Source organism: Vidua chalybeata, chromosome 16 (assembly GCF_026979565.1).
Source record: "Vidua chalybeata isolate OUT-0048 chromosome 16, bVidCha1 merged haplotype, whole genome shotgun sequence".
NCBI classification, from domain to species: Eukaryota; Metazoa; Chordata; class Aves; order Passeriformes; family Viduidae; genus Vidua; species Vidua chalybeata.
The window spans coordinates 7,653,790-7,675,110 of record NC_071545.1 but is presented as its reverse complement, the minus strand read 5'-3'; the positions used below and the strand labels follow the sequence as shown (position 1 = coordinate 7,675,110).

At 39.3% G+C, this 21,321-nt stretch overlaps 1 protein-coding gene across 3 annotated transcripts in view; it reads left to right on the top strand.

Moving 5' to 3' along the window:
- MYH11 (myosin heavy chain 11) overlaps positions 1–21,321 on the top strand; it is a 54,876-nt gene that overhangs the window by 22,520 nt on the left and 11,035 nt on the right. For 2 of the 3 annotated variants that reach the window (XM_053957159.1, XM_053957161.1), the window contains exons 5-31: positions 2,182–2,284; positions 3,932–3,952; positions 6,205–6,297; positions 6,688–6,751; positions 7,967–8,065; positions 9,042–9,185; positions 10,633–10,728; positions 11,109–11,227; positions 11,396–11,548; positions 11,716–11,889; positions 12,058–12,231; positions 12,658–12,772; positions 13,387–13,580; positions 13,744–13,865; positions 13,977–14,046; positions 14,184–14,344; positions 15,161–15,269; positions 16,137–16,268; positions 16,550–16,756; positions 17,140–17,277; positions 17,930–18,053; positions 18,492–18,663; positions 19,247–19,459; positions 19,589–19,733; positions 19,827–20,033; positions 20,849–20,953; positions 21,056–21,208. In XM_053957159.1, coding sequence (XP_053813134.1) covers positions 2,182–2,284; positions 3,932–3,952; positions 6,205–6,297; positions 6,688–6,751; positions 7,967–8,065; positions 9,042–9,185; positions 10,633–10,728; positions 11,109–11,227; positions 11,396–11,548; positions 11,716–11,889; positions 12,058–12,231; positions 12,658–12,772; positions 13,387–13,580; positions 13,744–13,865; positions 13,977–14,046; positions 14,184–14,344; positions 15,161–15,269; positions 16,137–16,268; positions 16,550–16,756; positions 17,140–17,277; positions 17,930–18,053; positions 18,492–18,663; positions 19,247–19,459; positions 19,589–19,733; positions 19,827–20,033; positions 20,849–20,953; positions 21,056–21,208 — 3,607 coding nt within the window. The remainder of the gene's footprint in view (positions 1–2,181; positions 2,285–3,931; positions 3,953–6,204; positions 6,298–6,687; positions 6,752–7,966; positions 8,066–9,041; positions 9,186–10,632; positions 10,729–11,108; positions 11,228–11,395; positions 11,549–11,715; positions 11,890–12,057; positions 12,232–12,657; positions 12,773–13,386; positions 13,581–13,743; positions 13,866–13,976; positions 14,047–14,183; positions 14,345–15,160; positions 15,270–16,136; positions 16,269–16,549; positions 16,757–17,139; positions 17,278–17,929; positions 18,054–18,491; positions 18,664–19,246; positions 19,460–19,588; positions 19,734–19,826; positions 20,034–20,848; positions 20,954–21,055; positions 21,209–21,321) is intronic. The other variant, XM_053957160.1, reaches the window with a different exon arrangement.

The window sequence follows — 21,321 nt, the reverse complement described above, 5'->3', positions numbered from 1 at the left end:
AACTAAGATATTCACATGCTCTTCCCCTCTTGGGTCTCCCTGGGTAAACTTCTTGCTATTTAGAGACATTGACCTGACCTAGCCATTCCTCCTCATTAGTACATTTATAAACACATGGCATTTCATCACTACGGGGAAATCAGACATCATATGGCTGTGATACATCCTTCAGAGTATGAGGGCTACTAATGTTAAATGGATACGTTGTTTATCAGACCTCTCTGTTGTCATGGACGTTTATGACTGATGTGATATGTTGAAAATCAGAGGTATTTATCAGCTAGAGCCATTATTCTTCACTACTTATTGACCTTGGAGCCTTTTTTCCTAATTAACCTAAAGCAGTTAAGGTTCTGCGTGTTTTCTATTTCACATTGAGGAACTTTTCTATTTCAAGAGGAAGTTAAAGCCTCCAAATCTGTCTGCAGAAAACAGGAAAGCCCTCAGCCTGTGCAGAAGCAAAGAGTTAAGGAGCATTACAGTATGATGGGATAATTACAAGTAAAATGATGCCATATATGGTAATACTCACAGGGATTCAGGGAAAAGCCAAAAGATGGGCACTGTTGCCCTGGGAGAAAGGAAATGCAATGATGATGTGATGAACTACAAATAACCCTTAATAAAATGGAATAGTTCAAAGCCCAGAGTTTGTTTGAAGAAAGTTGTTTTGCTTGGTTTTTTTTTCCAAAGAAACAAAGATGTAAGGTAGATTTATTTGAAAAGTTTGTATGCATATGTCTTCAAATTGGTGTGCTTGGTTTGGAATTGTTCCCAGGACACTTAATTTTTATCAATAAAACATAGAAATGTTTTAGCCAGACAGCCCAGAAGCCCAGACAGAGATGAATCCAATCTCTAAACTGTGCAAATTAACCCAGGTCTTGCGAAAAGGAATCTATTAATCTCACTTATTTGTGGTTCAAACTCTAAAAGCCAGAAGAAACAGTTCTTATCATGTTGTACCTCAGGCAGGAATTGTTTCCTAAGGTTTATATCAATGTCATTCTGTATTGAAAGTTCTGTCCAACACTTCTCCATATTTTGATGTCCATTTATCACTGGTCCTTTGGTAGGGAAAATTAATTCCTGTATTTCCTAATTAGGAAAAGAAGCAGAACTGCATTGGATTCAGCTAAATAGTTTCAGACTCAAAAGAGCTGATAAATATCTCTGGGATTTTTGAATGTATTGTTCTTTTATTTTTCTAAAATCCATTTTATTATAGATCCAAAGAAAAAGAGGTCCAACTTAGATGGTTGCTCTCCTCACAGCACCAGCTCAGTTGAAAGACCTCGTTTGTTACATCCACACCCACTTTGACTACTAAGCAGGACAGTATAAAAATATTTTTGTCCATATAATCATCAGAGCCAGAGGTATCAGAAAGACACAAGATGATGTAATGTAACAATTAGAAAGGAAAACTGGCTGGAAATTTCTATTGAGAAAAGACTCTGTCAGTCTCTACTTTGAAAACCACTCTTTTACTTTAAAAGAGGGTTTAAGAGTTGTAAATAAACTTAACCTGGAAATCTTCCAAGAGAGAAGAAGTTACCACTGCCTTCCTGCTTCCCAAGGGACACTGCATGGAGCGGAGCTGGGATGCCAGTTCTGCTGGTCAGACAAATCCCCACGATGCCCCTTATTACCCAGTGAGCAGGGACACCTCAGGCAGTTCCATTCCTGGTCCCACTGAATTCAAGGAGGATCTGAATACAAAATTCAGATGAGGCAGGATCAAGCTGTTAGTCTACTTTAATGCCAGAGTTTCAGAAGAGAAAACCATTGTATTACTGCTGATGTTTTGTTTTACTGCTGTATCACATCATAGTTAATGTTGTATTTTTTGGTCTTAAAATATAAGCAGACTCCCTGCCAACTCCACTTCTCATAAGTGCTCAGATGCTGCCAAAGCAAGATGAACTGCTGTTCAAAAATGCATCATGTTTTATAATTCCCTTAAATGGCCCAATGTGCTCTCAAAATACTACCAGGACAGAGATACGACTCTGATGATGCATTCTTTGCAGGCTGAAGTCAGGTGCATGTGGGAGGTGCTGTTCTGGGGTAAATAAGAACCGAGCTGGGCAGTTTCCAGTCCTGTTCTTATACACTACATACATCTACATGGCAGAAGGACACCACTGATTACTTTTGTGTTATTTTCTTTCCCCTCAGAGGTGAATCTGGTGCTGGCAAGACAGAAAATACCAAGAAGGTCATTCAGTACCTGGCTGTTGTTGCCTCATCACACAAGGGCAAGAAGGACACCAGTGTCACTGTAAGTGAGCTCCTCCATCCCCTGCTCTCCCCCAGGCCTGTGCTGAGGTCACTCCGCAGCTCAGGGACTGGGGCTTGTCAAACAGTGGCATATTAAGAGTACACAATTACGCCACAGCTCTATGGTTATGGAAGAAAAAAATTTGTTTGATACGATCTTAGGCATCAAATCAGAATGTACCTAGGGAGAACAGAAATATTCATTGTTTTCCATAGGCATAGCACCTATTTATATCCCAGCATGAAGGCCTTGAATTGCAAGGGCTCAAGTCCTTGTTTTACCCTTGACCTCTGCCAACTGAGAAGTTTGGGAAAGCCTGTAACTTGCACATTGTCCAACGGCATCACAAAAATGTATACCAGCATTTAAACTTCCAAAGTTTTGATTGGATTTGTCAATAAGCTTTCTGACTAACTAGCAAAGAGTCCCAGTATAAAACTTACCTTTTTTTTTACTGCTCTGTCAGAAGTAACAATTTTGAAAGGCACAATTTTTTCTAAGTGCTTTCTTCCTTCAAAATGTCTTCCCTGAGAGACTAAAGTTCGTTTTCTTACTTTGAACCATATACCTGCCCAGTTCCTGGAGATCATTACCATGGCAGAGGCTCTCAGCTGTCTTTGCTCTTCTCAATGATACAACTCCAGGTCTTAAATCATTTCCAGCCTTTCAAATGTAGCTCAAAACTTCTGCAAAAAAATGAAGCAATTCACTTTTATGACAAAACAGGCTTAATTCAGGAAGACATTTCATTGTGTCTCAAATACAAGATTGGGTGCAACATAAATAATTAGTAGGGAAGTGGGAAATAAAGTAAAAATCTCATGACCACCCTGTGCAGAGTCTCAGAGCTGCCCCTGCCTATGTGTCAGCAGAACATGAGGTGTGCAGCCCTCCCTCTTCCACCACAAATAATTGGGCTTTTATGTACAGTGGATTCTAATTTGGAGTAGGGAAGGGAGTAGATGTCCTTATGAGTAGTATTTTCTAGAAATCTGTGATTTAATTTAGTGGAAACAGTCCAAGACTAATGTTTAATATTTAATGTTTATGCAAAAAAAGTAATTTCTTCCTATTGAGTCCCTGCTTAGTAGATGGGGTTGAATGAACTTGGGGTGCCAAGGCCATCCCTAACTGTGGTTGCTGCTGACTCCTTTGGGGAATTATGTGAGTCTCAGGACCAAATTTGCCCTGACACAGACATGAAGGCAAATATCCATCAGAGAAGAGCTGAGAAAAGGTCTAATTTGTTCTATATCATGCTGACAAATAGTAATTCAGTGACTGGGACTACTGACACTGCAATTTCAGTCATTAACATATAATGAATAACAAAATGCCACCAGAGAAGAACTAGAGATTTATCATAAAAATATTTGCCTTTGTCTGGTCCTGAGAGACTAACCTGGGACTGGATCCAAATCCCATCTCTTTGCTTCAGGATTTTTCTTTTCTTCAGTTAATATGCTCTAAGTATGTTAATGATACTTGTACCATTGGTATGTCTGCAATAGATTGTTCGTATCTGTATTCCTGGTTTATTTGCATGGAAACTGTGTACTGGTTATTTTAATACAGGAAAAACAATAAAAATATCTGTCTAATGGAAATTATACTGACATTTGTTTTATACCATGTTATTCAACACAGCAAGGTCCATCTTTTGCCTACGTGAGTAACTTAGACTGTTTGATGTGTGTTTAAGGCACTGAGTGTAGATCTGCATGCTATTGTTGCACCCCAAAAAATTAAGAGAGATTTTGTTGAAATATGTTGTATGATATGATAAAAAGCAACAATAGCACCAAATGCTCTCACAAATCAACCCTAACTGTGTCAGGCCCCATGGTAAAGAATGAGGTCTGACACAGGCAGGGTCATCTTTCAAATAGCACTCTCTTCTGTATCTCTGTGTGTGTTCAAATTGCCATAGTTTGAATTAAATTTCCCACAATCCTGGAAGAGCTACTCAGCCTGAAATTTAACAATGTGGTTTCTGAATGAAATATCAAAATGCTTTCTGTGCTTCAGGTTGAAGTTTTTAGGACTGTTGTGAAATAATTCCTAAACCTCACGGTGTTTGATTTGTTTGGCTGCATGCTTTCCATTTGTTATTGCTTGGAATTTTACATTTCCATGTAACTGTTGAGAATTGTTCACCACCACAAGAGTTAGCATGTTCTTAGCTTGCTGCTGTGGCGTGTAACAGCAATTCCCAGTGCAGCACCTGTCTGCAGGTGTGTTACAGGCCCTCCCCTCTGTGTGCCATACACATAGCAATGCTTTGGGAATACAGGCAGGTTTGCTGGCACATTCTTGCTGTTTCTGTGCCAGGCAAATGAGATTTATTTTCTTTCATGCAGTCTTTTTTGCCCCATTCTGACTGCTGCCTCTCAGACTTCAGCTGTGACAGTGTGCCCTTAGTTAATTTAGTACTTCCTTTGACAATGTCTGTGAAAAAAAAAAATGATTTCATGGTTGGCATGGGCAGCTCTGTGGAATCTGGTGGACTTACAGCTGCACACAGTGCTGGCCATCTGGAGCCAGAGTTTTATACCCAGCTCTACTGCATAGTTCAGTTCTCAGTAGAAGCAGGTGGTGTCTGTCTCATTTTAACAGACAAGATTCTATTTTAGATGCCACCATCTGATTGCAGCAACACTCTTTGCTTATACAGGAGACTTTAAGTCTACAGAGTGTAACTGGACAAAGCTTCCCAGTACAGAGAATCTTCAGGGACTTTTAGGAATTCGTTTCTTATTCTGGGATTCCTGTATGAACTTGTTAGGAGCTCTTCCTTCCCTCTTCCTCCAGCTCTTGGGTAGTAAGTTTTTTAATTATATTTTTGAGGTAGCTCTCACCATTGACACAGAAGTTACAAGACATTCAGCAGTGACATTTAGAAAAAAAGTTACCAGATTTACACACTAATTGGGAAGTGCTTTCATTTTCCAAATTATTTCCTAGATTCAAACGAAATATTGCCTTAATTTCTACTTAAAGTTATTTAAATAATATCTTATTATCAAGGTGATAAGATGATAATATCTTATTATCATCCTTTTCAGGGTGAGTTATTTGAAATAATGGGTACTACAGAGTAGTACTCAAAGAATAGTGTGGCAAAGTAAATGTGAATGCAAATGATCTCATATGACAGAGTTGAATGAAAAGTTCTGACAAGCTGTATACATATGCAAAATATTTTTTCAACTTCATTGGTTTGCTTAGAAATAGGATTAGGTAAATATATAGAATTAAATGCATGCTTGTTTCATTGCATGATTTGTTTCCTTAGCAATTACTAACCACAATTAACAATATAATATGAAGATTGTGTGTTTGCATGAGAATTCATTATCCTAGTTTGAAATAAATCAATGCAATTCCATATTTAACCAACGTAGCCTTGCATGGATCATTATTAATAGACTTGATAAAATCTGCTTTGTAGCTTTGTGCTGCATTACATTAAAATTATTCTTGGCAAGTTATTCTAATTATATTGTCATTTGCTAGCAAAGGGTCTCAATAAACTAACTTGGAAAAGACATGCTAGATGTTCCTTTAAGAATATCCCTTTAAAAAATTACATTAAACTGGAAAAAACAATTGACATCGAATGACCCTTTTTTTAAAGGAAGTTGTGATGCTAAACAGATTAATAGATGCTCAACAGACTCTGATCTGTCACATGCAACAAGGCTGGAAAAGGGTCATGTATACAGGGCAGCAGTCAATTGCACAAATAGATAAACACCAAGTTTAAAAGAGAATGAAAACAAATCCACATGAAATGCAGTATTCAGCAAAAAAAAATCAGAGACTTCAATTAGATTTCACCTTTCTCTGCCATGTACGAGTGTTAGTTTCAACTAAGTAATTACAAAGTTTAGTGTTAACTGCTTCTGAATGAATTTTAGGGTGAGCTGGAAAAACAGCTTCTCCAGGCAAACCCTATTCTTGAAGCTTTTGGAAATGCCAAAACTGTGAAGAATGACAACTCCTCCAGATTTGTAAGTAGGAGAAATGCAGTTCAGTCCGTGGGTCCATGTGGGTCAACTTCAGCAGAGAAAGTTGCACAGATCCAACCCTGTTCCCTCACTGACCTTGTGGAAATCAAAGATGTTGTCCCACCCCCACTTCCAAAGCCTAGTCCAGTAGGGAGAACTCCTTTCCCTCTAAGTGCCTGAACAAAATGTGGGGGGGATCTGTACAGAGGGAATATCAGAGTTCACTTCCTTTCAGGCTGTTCCACAGGTCACCCCAGCAGGAGGGAGTCAAGCGTGTTCTTCTAGGGAGGGTGATGTACACATCTTATGGAGCAGGCTAAATACTGGCTAATGTTGGAAAACCTGGCACTGCCTGAAAGAACAGCCCAATTTAGATCTTCTTTTCATTCACAGGGCAAATTCATCCGCATCAACTTCGATGTGACGGGCTACATTGTTGGAGCAAACATAGAGACTTGTATCCTTTCCAGTGAGCTGCACCAGGCTGGGAGGAAGGCACATGAACAAGCTCATTGCATGTCTAAGAAAGGCAAACACTGCTGAGGCTGCTATAAACAGAGAGGGAGGGAAGTGGTCCCGTTTGTGCTGGTATCAGCTTCTGTCCTGCTCTCAGTTTTATGTTTTCAGGGCTGTTTTCTCAGCTATAGGACAGGGAGCTAGCCCCCAAATACAGCTTCAGGAACTGGACAGCCCATTCCTAAGGCAATGCAAGGGACATTTTTGTGTCCAGAGGACTTGTATTGCCTGGATGCTAAATACTAACTGCTGAGTCAAATTACACACCCAGGGCAGTCAGTTGTGTATCAATAACTTTGATGTATTTTTTCAGGGAAAATGGACTGAGAAATTCAGCTCAGGCTGACCTTGCTTGTCAAGTATATTGCCTGTTTCCTTGGCTATGGTTATGAGCTAGTTTATTTTAATGAACATATTAATATGCAGGTGGTTTTCTCAGTGTTGCTCATCTTTGCATATAGAAAGTGCTTCTTGCTCCAATAAATGAGAAAGAACAATGCAGTTATAAAGAAGTACCTTATCCCTTGAGTGTAGCATCAAGCAACAGTCTATCATTCTGCTCTTATTTTGACAACTGATCTTTAGAAAAAATCATTAACATTTTAACAGTTTTGGTCTTAACTGAAGTTTTATCTACAGCATTTTAGCTTTTAAAGAGTGAATCACTGACTGGTATTGAAATACTTACACTATTGATAACTTCATTGTTATTAGCTTATAGTCACAAAAACAGTCCATAAATATAACTTGATTTAATTGCTTTTATTCCTACAATACTCACCTCAAGAACTCTTTTTGTTTCCAGCAGCTCCACTGTATGTTGAAAGAATTATATTAGTGCTTCATTTTCAAAGTGTTTTGAGTTAAATTGTGACTATAAGTTTTAGATCCTGGATTTTAGAATAATTTATGTCTATTTTGATTACTGCCATGATTACCAGCATTTACCCTGCAACAGCAAGTAGGAGATTGATCTGCTTATTTGGTAAGGATTATACCAATACCAGAGCTCCTGCCACAGAATTAGACACATATTCATGCTAGACAAGTACATGGCAAGTATTTAGACAATGCTATTGATGGTCCTGAGGCTGATGGCACAATTAAGAAAGGACTGAATCATGTTATTGATTTTTTTAACACACTTTAAAAACAGATTTGCTTGAAAAATCCCGTGCAATTCGTCAGGCTAAAGATGAAAGAACATTTCACATCTTTTACTATTTGATTGCTGGAGCTTCTGAACAGATGAGAAGTAAGTTCCTTACTAATAATTCTCTCATCTCATTGAATAGTCTGAGCAATGGCTTACCTAAGTATCTATCTTAATTTCTGTAATTATGTCATTCAATCCTTACTATAAATAAATGCCATAGAAATAGCTATGTATTTTAGCTGTAGAAAACATTTTTCTCAAGTGAATTATAAGAAAGCATCAATTCATGTCCCCCTGTTTGAGGCAGGTTGTTTGCAGTTTACAGGATATTTTAATTTACAGAAGATGTAGACCCATTCAGATCCCATCTTGAATAATATCAAGAAGATTAATCGGGAAGAGTTATTAATTGCTTTACACAAAAGAAAATGGGGGTTCCAAGAAGAATATCAGCTCACTGTTTTAAAATAAATTAAGAGCATGTATTTGCCACAGCACAGTATTACACTGTGAAAGCCACAGCTTCAGATGTATTGGAACATCATGGTTCAAATATGACATATTTCCCTAAATCACTCGTTGCTGAAGAATGTATAAAGCAATGGGTAGCTCTGTGTTTCTCCTGGTTTTTATGTTCCTTACCTAAGAATCTGTTGTTGGCCATGGGATAGGGTTGAATAGTCTGTTAGTTTGGCCCACTTTGGTTGTTACCTTGCTCCATTCTTACTATTACAGGCTATGAATCCCCATAGAGAGAGGCATAATTCTGAGTAGGTTACATGTGGCACTCAATAGAAGGATTTTGGGAATAATGGCTCAAATTTGAGTCCATAGGACACAAAATTGCCCCAAAGTGCAGAGATGTTCTCCAGTCACTAATGAAAACTAGAAACTCAATACCATCAAGCTTGGTAAATAGTTATTTTGAAAATATTTGACAAAACTCTAAACTCCTCATACAAGCAGAATCTTCCTTTGGTGATAATGTTGGGGTTTTTTCTGTTGTTCCTTAGGAGAATTCATGAACAAAGAGGATTGAGTAGATGCTCTTAAATAAAACTTTTCTTCTTTTTAGATGATTTGTTGCTGGAAGGCTTCAACAATTACACCTTTCTATCCAGTGGCTACGTGCCTATTCCTTCTCAACAAGATGATGAAATGTTCCAGGAGACCTTGGAAGCCATGAAAATTATGGGCTTTACTGATGAGGAACAGACAGGTGAGAATTGTTATCGACGCTGTATTCAACATATACATCTGCAACTGACACTACATAGAGATGCAAATGCAGAGGTTAATTCTGTCCAGAATAATCACTTTGCAAAGCTAATTTGTGTTGAAGAAAGGGAATATTTCTCATTGGAACCCCCTACATATCCAAAAAGAGATTATTGAGTCTAAGCCAGCTATATCAACAGTAATGACCATTTAAAGCCATTGTTTAGAACTTTCCAACTAGCATGAAAATGTTGCAAAATAATCTATTTTAGCATGAAAAAGTTGCAAAATAATCTGATTTATTTTTGAAGGAAATGGAACAGGCTCGAATAGCTCATATGTACTCACTGATTCAGAAAAACAAGAAATAAAATCCAAGAGCATGAAACAACAACTAATCTGTCTTTAAAATGTGGGCCTGCCAGAGACACCCACCTGCATAGCTTTTACCTCTCAGTGTTGCTGGGAGCGTGCAGGGCCCTCGGATGCAAATTGCCATGTCCCAGGTGACACCTGGTGGCAAAGCAGAGTCCTCCCATTGCCTGAGCCCTGCAGCAGCAGCAGCAGCAGCAGCAGCAGCAGCAGCAGAGCACATCCCTCACCTGCATCAGTGACCGAGGGGTGCTGAGCAAAACCCCAGCCTTGGTCATTCTGGATGATGGTGCTGGTGCACACTGGTCTGCTCTCCTGCCAGTACTGGCATGGACAGCAGCATTCTCCACTGCAGCAGCAGGAGTCATTAATTTATTGTCTGAACTCCTCTGATTTCATGCCCTAAAATAGAAGCCCATTTGGACAATATTCTTCTCCTGTGTAAATTAGATAAATTTACAGCTAAACAAATAGAACACCCCAAACTGATACAACCTCATCTGAAGCATACCAGTAGATTTTACTACCCAAGATTAGGTGGCATCACATTTATGAGTATTTTAGTAATCAAACATTAATAAATACCTTTTCTGGATTTTGACATTAATCCTTTTAAAGATATGTATACATTTGATTTCAGTTGCACAACTAAATATCCACATGTCCCTCAATAACTGAACATTCAGAAGTGCCACACATTTTTGAAGATGCTGGTAATTCAGATTTATTTTTTATTTTAAAGACTTTTGAGTGACTGAGCAGGGAAGATGCTACAGGCACTGTGAGTGGGAGACAAATTCCTGAGATGTGGGGATCTGCCTGGGGAGCCAGCATAACTTAGCTTGAGGTGCTGGTGTTCCCAGACTGGCCCATTTGCTCCACTGCACAGATTGTGGAGATTTTTGCTCAATCATCTCTCAAACTCCCGCAGTTTTAAGACACAATCCTTTAAAACAAACCTTACTCTTTCCAGAGAGGTAGAGACTATCAGAGGCACTAGAATGTTATTGCAGAGAACAGAGTTTTCAAAATGTGGCCATTCTGTTCCTCATTTATATTATCTGTTTCTCTTACAGCTATACTGAGGGTTGTTTCATCTGTCCTACAACTGGGTAATATTGTCTTCAAGAAGGAGAGAAACACTGATCAAGCTTCTATGCCAGACGATACTGGTATTATTTTCCACTTCAAAATTTAGTTAACATTAAAAAATTAATAAAACAGCAACTGAATATGCACTCCTTATCAATATTTTTTTACTTAATTGCTACTATCTATGTAGCTCTCAGGATTTAAAATATAAACCATGCTTAAAATCACCTCAATTATCATTACCTTTTCTAGTAATCTTGAATCCATAAATTGATGAATGGTGAATTTGTTGCTTGGATCATAAGTGTTATTTTTATGGTGTCATTTCCTGTATGTACAATAGAGAAGCTTTTAAGGAAAATAAATAATTCTGCATACTTGCTGAGCTACTCATATTCACACTTACTGACTACCTAAGAGGCAATTCAGTCTGAAATAAAATCTCACTTTTTTATTCTAGCTGCACAAAAAGTGTGCCACCTGATGGGGATTAATGTGACAGATTTCACAAGATCTATTCTGACCCCAAGGATCAAGGTCGGGCGAGATGTTGTCCAGAAAGCTCAGACCAAAGAGCAGGTACCACATGCACTCTGCTCAGCTCTCCTGAAGCTCTTCTCCCTTTTCCTCTTTCTGTTTCTCCTTACATCTTGTCTAAAGGGAAACATCTGTTTTCTGTCTCATTTCTACAGAAATTAACAGTTAAGTGGGTTTCTTTCACTTAAAATCTCCTCTGACCTTTTCCAGGCAGACTTTGCCATAGAAGCTTTGGCCAAGGCAAAATTTGAGCGTCTGTTCCGTTGGATCCTGGCTCGCGTGAACAAAGCTCTCGATAAAACAAAAAGACAAGGAGCTTCTTTCTTGGGGATCCTTGACATTGCTGGATTTGAGATTTTTGAGGTACGTACTGTGGGACACAAGCTGATTAAGCTCATATAGATCCTTAAATTTTAATTATTTTAATATGCAAAAAAGAAATACAAAATAGCAAATACCATCTTGTAATTTAAGTTCACTCTTGAAGGTCTCTTTCTAACGTTATGAATTCCCTTCTTTCCTCTTCACAGATCAATTCCTTTGAGCAGCTGTGCATCAACTACACTAATGAGAAACTTCAGCAGCTTTTCAACCACACAATGTTTATATTGGAGCAAGAGGAATACCAGCGAGAGGGCATTGAATGGAATTTCATTGACTTTGGCCTGGACCTGCAACCTTGCATTGAGCTGATCGAAAGACCAGTAAGATTCTCTCTCTGTAGGTGGGATACTACAGAGGTATCAGTTATGTGTCAGTACAAGAGATCCTTTATTTCCTGGAAGGATCTGTAACCTCAGGGGTGAGGAAAGTGGTGCTCTGTCTGTGTCTCTGCTTGTGATGATTCTGATCTGATACCACTCCCATTGCAGACCAACCCTCCCGGTGTCCTGGCTCTGCTGGATGAAGAGTGCTGGTTCCCCAAGGCTACTGACACATCCTTTGTGGAGAAACTAATTCAAGAACAAGGCAACCATCCCAAATTCCAGAAGCCCAAGCAACTCAAGGACAAAACAGAGTTCTGTATAATGCACTATGCAGGAAAGGTACTGGACGGATTGAGCTATTTTGACTTAGAGAACTTTGGTTCTTTGATACCCAAAGGATCAAAGAGAAACATTCTGGTACCTGCATTGATGAGACATAGCTTTAATTATGAAATGTGCTTATTAAGTGCTTTAATTACACAACACATGAAATAAGATTTTCAAATCATGGTTGTGTTAAGCTCACAAGAAAACAAAAATTACCATCACTAAGGTTATTGAAAATCCAAGTAATTTGGATTCTTTTCTAGCAAGCAGACTTTTTAAAGACATTAGTACATGTGAGAATAAATACTCAACTCTCAACCCTAGAAACCTTTGCACATTATTTGTCTGATTTTGTGAATACAGTGCCCTGTGTTCTTGGACACTCCAGATTTCTTATCAAGAACAAATTTTTGATGTAGCACTCTCTGTTCCCTGCAGGTTACGTACAATGCAACTGCCTGGCTGACAAAGAACATGGATCCACTAAACGACAACGTGACTTCTCTGCTGAACCAGTCTTCAGACAAATTTGTAGCAGACCTTTGGAAGGATGGTATGAATCAGAACTCTAAATCAGTGATGGGGTTTAAAGGGAGAAACTCCTACCAGAACTTTTTGACAGCCATCCCTTGCTGGCAGCACACAAGTGTGAACATGATAAGCATGGAAGAGACTGAACTAAGACATAAGAATAATGTGTTCTAAAGACATCATTAATGAAAAACTTCATTAGGGAGTTTTAAGCACTATCAAAAAACTTTCTTAATATTATTCAGCAACAGACTACAAATTATTTATTACACTGTTAAAATGTTTCTGAATATATAAAATTCACATATTTAATACAGGTTATTGTTAGGTTTTATGAAGCCTCTCATGTAAGTACTGTGGAGTTCTATTTAATTAATGGACATAATAAAATATATTCTGGGTATTCAGTTGCTCCATTCTGTCACTACTTAACAAAATCCACATTTTCATCTTTGACAAAAGTAGACTATTTACCCAGGAGGACTTCTAGTACATTTGTCAGAATGCTTCTATTGCATAAAAAATATACCTGTCCTCTTTGGCAAGCTGCAGTGTAACTAACAATGGCAGTGATGAATGTGATGTGAGGCAAGGAGAGTTTATATAAACAGTTCCATTCTTTCTTTTCTATTTCAGTGGACCGTATAGTAGGGCTGGACCAAATGGCCAAGATGAGTGAAAGCTCACTCCCCAGTTCTTCAAAAACCAAGAAAGGCATGTTCCGTACCGTTGGACAACTCTATAAGGAGCAGCTGACCAAACTGATGACCACCCTGAGGAATACCAATCCCAACTTTGTCCGCTGCATCATTCCAAATCATGAAAAAAGGGTAAATTTCAGATGCTCAGTTTTCAGACTCCTGGCACGTTACTCCTGTAATGTGCAGCTGCTCGCTGCACGTGGCAAAGCTGAACGATGTCTTCAAACACAGACATGTGGATGGTAACATTTTTGTAAATCTGTGCTAAAAATATCTTCTGTTCCCTTTTCAGTCTGGGAAACTTGACGCCCATTTAGTGCTGGAGCAGTTGCGCTGCAATGGTGTCTTGGAGGGGATCCGTATCTGCCGGCAGGGATTCCCCAACAGGATCGTCTTCCAGGAGTTCCGCCAGCGGTACGAGCCCCTCAGCCCCACCTCTGGCTTTAGCAGGGCTGGAACTCCTGTCTGTCTGTACAAAACCACCCAGTATGTTTCAACTTCCCTAACATAAGCATCTCTTGGCAGATACGAAATTCTCGCTGCAAATGCCATTCCTAAAGGATTCATGGATGGGAAGCAGGCTTGCATACTCATGGTGAGGAAAGCATTTTTGATCCTATTATAATCAGGTCTATACTTATATAAAAACGTTGACTGAACAGAAATGATAAGTGATTTTTAGTACCCTAAACCTCAGCACTGGAGTTAAAAAATATCCCTATTTTCCTCTAGATTAAAGCACTAGAGCTTGATCCCAACTTGTACAGAATTGGACAGAGTAAAATCTTCTTCAGAACTGGTGTTCTGGCTCACCTGGAAGAAGAGAGAGACCTGAAGATCACAGATGTTATTATCACCTTCCAAGCTATGTCCCGAGGCTACCTAGCAAGAAAGTAAGAATATGTGCTGGCAAATAGAATGTTTTCTGCAGCAGAGTATCTGCAGGGGCCTTTAGTGTTCCATATAACAAACTGAAGATACTGAGACATTTCATTATTATTTATACTGCATTAGAACTCATGTCCAATGAAGGTTTCACCTGCAGCCCAGAAAAGGCTGATCAGTGTAATTACAGGGAAGCAGTTACATTGTGAGGCTGCTCACACCCCTCTGTACAATAAGCTGAAACAATGACCCATCATTTAAACATTCATGTACCAGCAGGAAAAGGAGCATTCTAAGCCATGACTGGAGTCTTATGCACTACAAGTAGGAGCACCCCTGCCAGCTATAAAACATAAAATAATTTCTTCCACAGCTTCAGTGTGGAGCACTGATCATCTAGCATGATCTCAGTTAATCTACATCACAAAACTATCAACAATAATGCCTTTTTTATCTGCATACTATCAAGGCTTTCAAATTGCCAGACAAAGAAATATGTCTCAAGAATAATCAGTGCAAGATCTGAGTGCCTGTGTACTCTGGGAAGGTGTTCACACCCAGAACTAGATCTATACATCTGTGCCTATCCTTGGAATGCAAACAGACAAAAAACTAAAGCAAAATATCAGACAGTTAACCAGAGTTATCACCCTTCCTCAGGAAAGTACAGGCACTGTTAAAGCAACAAAAGAATTTGTGCCTGACTCCCCAAACCATGGGCTCATCAGCAGACTCTCATGCCAGAATTTCTTTGTTTGATGTGTGTACCTTGCAAATGCCTTCTATTCTCAGACTGAACCAATTTGCTTTGTTTTTAATCACAGAGCCTTTGCCAAGAGACAGCAACAGTTGACTGCAATGAAGGTTATCCAAAGAAATTGTGCTGCCTACCTGAAGCTGAGGAACTGGCAGTGGTGGAGACTGTTTACTAAAGTGAGTGACAGCTATCAGTAAATCTCAGTTTTCCAAAAGAAATGAAATGCACATAATGCCAAGGTACATCTTGTCAAGCACACTCCTTGTTCCAAAGCCCGTTGCAGCTGGTGAAAAGAGACTCCTTAGTTTCACAAAATTTGGGGTTAGAGATACTCTGGATAGTTCTATAATGCCATTAACATTAAAGGTAGTTCTAACTTGAGAAGAAAACAATCTAGTTAGGCAGAAATTCATAAAAGATTTTGCATGCTTGGGGACTTTTTTAATTGCCACAACATGAAATAATTTCACAGAGGTGGATAATGAGAACATTGAGTAAAACAAATTTTCCAAATATCTAGAGTGATATATCTATGGGGAACAAAGTAGCTTGGGAATTCCTAACTGGGACACTAAACATCTTCCTGCTGGGAAATCATGCAAATTAAGTCTATTTTCCTTTTAAAGAGGCTTGGGTGTTTCAAGAATGGCTTTCAGTTTGGATTCAGAAAACTTTTCCTATTTGGATTGGTAGCAATCTCCTCTGCAACCAGAAGCAGGCAGTAACACACAGCTGTGTGTGCACATTGCCCTTCTGTGCAGATGTAACTTTTGTACATTATCAAGGGATGAAAATAGGTCTGGAGACAGTTCAAAAGTGACACTATCAGAGGCAGAGGTGCTCGCAAGGCCCCAGGAATTAACACAGAGACAGCCAAGAGCAACACTGCTAAGGCTTGGGGCTTTAAAGATGCTCCCATCAAACTTGGCTGGACAGTACCTGTCCAGTCTTGAGCAATGACAGTGCTACCATTAGTGCCAGTCAGTCCTTGAAGCACCATGCTCAGCAACACAAATACTGACAGGAAACCTTTCCATTTCCAGGTGAAACCACTGCTGCAAGTCACCCGCCAAGAGGAAGAAATGCAGGCCAAGGATGAAGAACTGCAAAAAACTAAGGAAAGACAACAAAAAGCAGAGAGTGAATTGAAGGAGCTGGAACTGAAACACTCACAGGTGATTTACAGCTCTGAGCCTCTGGGAAACACTAGCTGTTCTTTTACCATGTCTAGAAGCTGTTATAACAAAGGTGTCTCTCTCCTTTGCACTCATGATTGTCTTCACAGCAATGGTCCAGAGCAGAAGGTCAGTGCAGACAAGCTCCCAGTCACTTCAGTAAAAGCCCAACATCCACACAAGAATGTGTGGTGGAGCTGCCTGCCTATACCCCAGGATGTCCAGTAAAACAACCAACTTGCACTCCAAGCCTTAACTTACTCTCCATTTTATTTGTGCAGCTTGTTGAAGAGAAGAACCTCCTGGCAGAGCAGCTTCAGGCAGAAACTGAGCTGTATGCTGAGGCTGAGGAGATGAGAGTCCGTTTAGCTGCTAAGAAACAAGAGCTGGAAGAGGTCCTGCACGAGATGGAAGCCAGAATTGAGGAGGAGGAGGAGCGCAGCCAGCAGCTGCAGGCAGAGAAGAAAAAGATGCAACAACAAATGCTGGTAAGGAGAAATAAGTGACAAATACAATCAGTAACTTGGATCTCACTGGGACGCAACAGAGACAGGAAAACCTCAGATCCTAGGAGAGTGCTTGCTGCACAACCCTCTGTAGGATATGTCTGTGCTTCTGAAGGAAGGATAATGAATTGATGCTCTTTCCTCCAGAGCTCTCTTTTTCCTCATCTCAACCCTAATCTTTTCTCTAAAACATTAACAAATCTTTCATTCTCTGTTGTCAAGTATTACAGACTGTCTAGTTCTTAATAAAAACAACAAAGTTTACAACATGCAGTAATAAGTATTAAGCATTTCTTAAGAACTGTAGAAGTAGCATTTTATTTCTACAATTCATGTTTTGTGGGTTTCTTTTTCCCCCCATAAAGGACCTTGAGGAACAGCTGGAAGAAGAAGAAGCTGCAAGGCAGAAACTGCAACTTGAAAAAGTAGCAGCAGATAGCAAGATAAAGAAAATGGAAGATGATATTCTGATAATGGAAGATCAGAATAACAAGCTAAGCAAGGTGAATTCTGGGTCCATTTTCTTACTCTGAAAATAGTGAAAGCTGAGAGAAAACCTTCTCTTCCACTTGAACAACAGGAATACTCTTGACTATCTAATCTCATGGATGTACAGTTACACCAGACCATCAGTTCAGCCTTTATCAAATGCATTTCTGATAATTTTTCTGTGGTCATTTAAACAATTCAAAATTGTGTAAAACTACTATTTTTGAGATCTGCTGTAGCAACAATATTTTCAAGCAAAGTATTTACAGCAGCCAAGCACAGTCAGTGGAAGACATGTCTTCTTGTCCAAGAGCAGACTAAATAATTCTCTTTCAACTAATTTCAACACAACTTCATGATTAAAATTGGAAGCTAAGAATGTCTTCCAGTACTTTTTAAAAGGGAATGCTCCTGTAAACTGGGCCCTGTACTTAGCAGCCATCAGAGAGAGCACAAGATTCTAAGAGCAGCAGCTTAGATAACATGGAAGTCATAGACAGCACTCCACAGCTCCTCTGTAACTGAAAAATAGAAATGTTTCATTACAATCTCAAGAAATACAGCATAAAAGGACAATCTCTTGGACATTTTTGGTTGGCAAAGAGTTGATTTATGATCGCCAATGACAGACATGTTTGCTAACAGGAGTATTTTATTTTTCTTAAGGAAAGAAAACAACTTGAGGAAAGAATAAGTGATCTAACAACAAATCTTGCAGAAGAAGAAGAAAAAGCCAAAAATCTTACAAAGCTCAAGAACAAACATGAATCTATGATTTCTGAACTTGAAGGTAACATGAACAATAGTTTATTGGTGGTTTTGTAGTATTTCTTCTTTTTCCTTGACACAGAATAAAATAACCTCAACAGAATCAGAGAGAACTTTTTAAAAAATTGTGGGGTATTTCCAAATTTGTTATGCTGAACTCAGTTTGGTGATAATTACCAAATCCCTATGGTGCCAAACAACAGAAACTTTTTATTTGTTATATATAAAAGAGTAGAGAGAAAAATGAGGGGGGAAAATGCTTATGTTGGAGAAAGATAAAGAAATTATTCTTTAGGGTGGCTAGAAATAAGGCATTGCATGTTGCTTCAAAAACACAGTGACTTGTAGTTAAATGCATGGCCACACTGGAGGCCAGAACCATTTTTTGCCTAAGTTTGAGATCAGATTAAGGACTTCTGGCACTACCACAGTCTGGTGACAAAAATCCCTCTTTTTTCAGTGCGGCTGAAGAAGGAAGAGAAGAGCAGACAAGAACTGGACAAAGTTAAGAGGAAACTGGAAGGGGAGGCAAATGATCTACACGAGCAGATTGCAGAGCTCCAGGCACAAATTGCTGACCTGAAGGCACAACTGGCCAAGAAGGAGGAAGAACTGCAGGCTGCTCTGGCCAGGTACTCACTCCTGGGTCTGCACATGGTGGAAAGCCCAGGCTGGAACTTATCTTGCCCCTTCCCAGACACTGAGAAGTTCCAGCCATGAATCTCATCTCTCAGTTCATCCCCTCTGTGTGCTACCCCGTTTTCCAAATGTCCTTTTGTGAAAAATAATTAGGCTACTACTTGTCCATTGACCAATAATCTATTTTATTAAATTACCTCCAGGTATCAATGAAAACTCCTCTTCCCATAGGCAAGGGCAGTGCTGTCAAGTACAATGAAATGTAACAATTTACTTAATAGGCAGTAGGCAAAAATTAATTAAGAGTCTTATCTTGATCCACTCCAGAATCTCAGTGGATTTTCTGTATTAATTTAAGAGGGAAAACACTCAACCAAAACTTGCTGAATCAACTGATTAGCATCTCTAGACATTGCATCCAGCTAAAGTACAGCTGTCTGATCTTTTTTTGCATCAGTTTCCCTTTCTTTGGCACTTTCATGCAGATATAAATCTTTAGTGTATACTGACTTCCTCAAAGTGAAATAGTTATTACTTTTTTTTATTTCTAAAATGAAATGCTCTTTTTTCAAAAAGGCTTGAAGATGAAACTACTCAGAAGAACAATGCCCTCAAGAAGATCAGAGAATTGGAATCTGTAATTTCTGATCTCCAGGAAGACTTGGAGTCTGAAAAAGCTGCAAGAAACAAAGCAGAAAAGCAAAAGAGAGACCTCGGTGAAGAGCTGGAGGCTCTTAAGACAGAGCTTGAGGATACTTTGGATACCACAGCCACCCAGCAGGAGCTCAGGTATGGATATATTGCACAAGGGGCAAAAAGGAATGTCACCAAGCTCGGTACAATACTGCCCACTGGCATTGCAGTAGGGCTGGAATGTTCTTATCTGCTGCTGCTCCACTGATGTGTGCCACCTTCCAGAGCAAAGCGTGAGCAGGAGGTCACAGTGCTGAAGAGAGCCCTGGAGGAGGAGACTCGAACTCATGAAGCCCAGGTCCAGGAGATGAGGCAAAAGCACACTCAGGCTGTGGAAGAGCTCACAGAGCAGCTGGAACAATTTAAACGGGTAAACAGAAATCTATCTCACTGAAAACTACCTCCTAGATAACACAATTTCCTCTTATAAATCACCTTTATTCACTTCTTCACATGCTTGTAGGCTAAAGCAAACTTGGATAAGACCAAACAGTCACTGGAGAAAGACAATGCTGATCTGGCTAATGAAGTCAGGAGCCTGAATCAGGCCAAACAAGATGTGGAGCACAAGAAGAAGAAGCTGGAAGTACAGCTGCAGGATTTACAGTCCAAATACACTGAGGGAGAGCGTGTTCGGACAGAACTCAATGAAAAAGTCCATAAATTACAGGTAGGAAGGAGTTTGATGCTTTGCTGTGACACCGTGGGACTGAGAAGCCCAGTTTATGCTGTCCTGTGAGGGTGTATCTAGAGGAATTATGGCCCTACAGCCAAAATGCTCATTTTTTGTCACCTTAAACTCCTACCTCAATTATCACACAATTAATCAATTACAACCACTCCATCTCATGGAACTGGGAGCTTTTAGTCTCACCACCCCTCTGTACGTGTTGCAGTTTGTGATGCCATCACGGATTCAGTGACCATGATGCAGATCTGACAGTTTCTCTGTTTGTTCATTTTTGGGTGGTGGGGAAGATTGACAGGTGTGTGGCTTTTGGAAATTTATTAAGCTATTAAACACATGTGCTTACAAAAGATGACAACAAAAGGAGAATGCTCACTTAACTACAATTTAAGAAATAACTAAAGATCATTTTAAATGGTTCTCTGGTAGATGTTCAATGTCCAGATATACTAATCAAGCTTATTGTTACATCTTGTTCATAGCTGCAGTAAGCTTTGCTTTATTATTTTAAGCTGGTGGATAAATAAGAAAAAATAATCAAATGCATAAACTTCTGACAAACTTGGGAAGAGGAAGGAAAATCCATCAAAAATCCCAATTTTCCTTTGCAGTTCATTGCAAGGAACATACTATTATTGCTTTATGAATATGACTAGATATAGAATAATAAATACTATGGTAAAGTAGTAAAAAATTGCGTTAGATAAGATTTCAGACAAATCCAAGGAAAGTATAGTTTAAGGAATATTTCAAAGCTTTGCAAAATAACTGAGTTTACTCTCTGTGGCATCTCACAGGTGGAGGTTGAAAATGTCACCAGTTTGCTCAATGAAGCAGAAAGCAAAAATATCAAATTGACCAAAGATGTTGCAGCCTTAGGATCTCAGCTACAAGATACACAGGTAAACTTGCATCCAAGATCAGCTCACCAACAATATTCATAAAATGCACAATAAAAAAACCTAAACTAATGACTGTTTTGCCAATTGATGTGGTGACTGCAGGAGCTGCTTCAGGAAGAAACGCGGCAGAAGCTAAATGTGTCCACCAAGCTCCGCCAGTTGGAGGATGAAAAGAACAGCTTGCAGGAGCAGTTGGATGAAGAAGTAGAAGCAAAACAAAATCTGGAAAGACATATTTCAACACTGACAATACAGGTATCAGTGCCATAGTTAAATCATTAGCTCCATCACTGAGAGCTGTGTTGGCAATTCCAGCGGATCTGTAGAATTATCCTGGCACAGCGCATGGACCTTCAGGGAATTTGTGC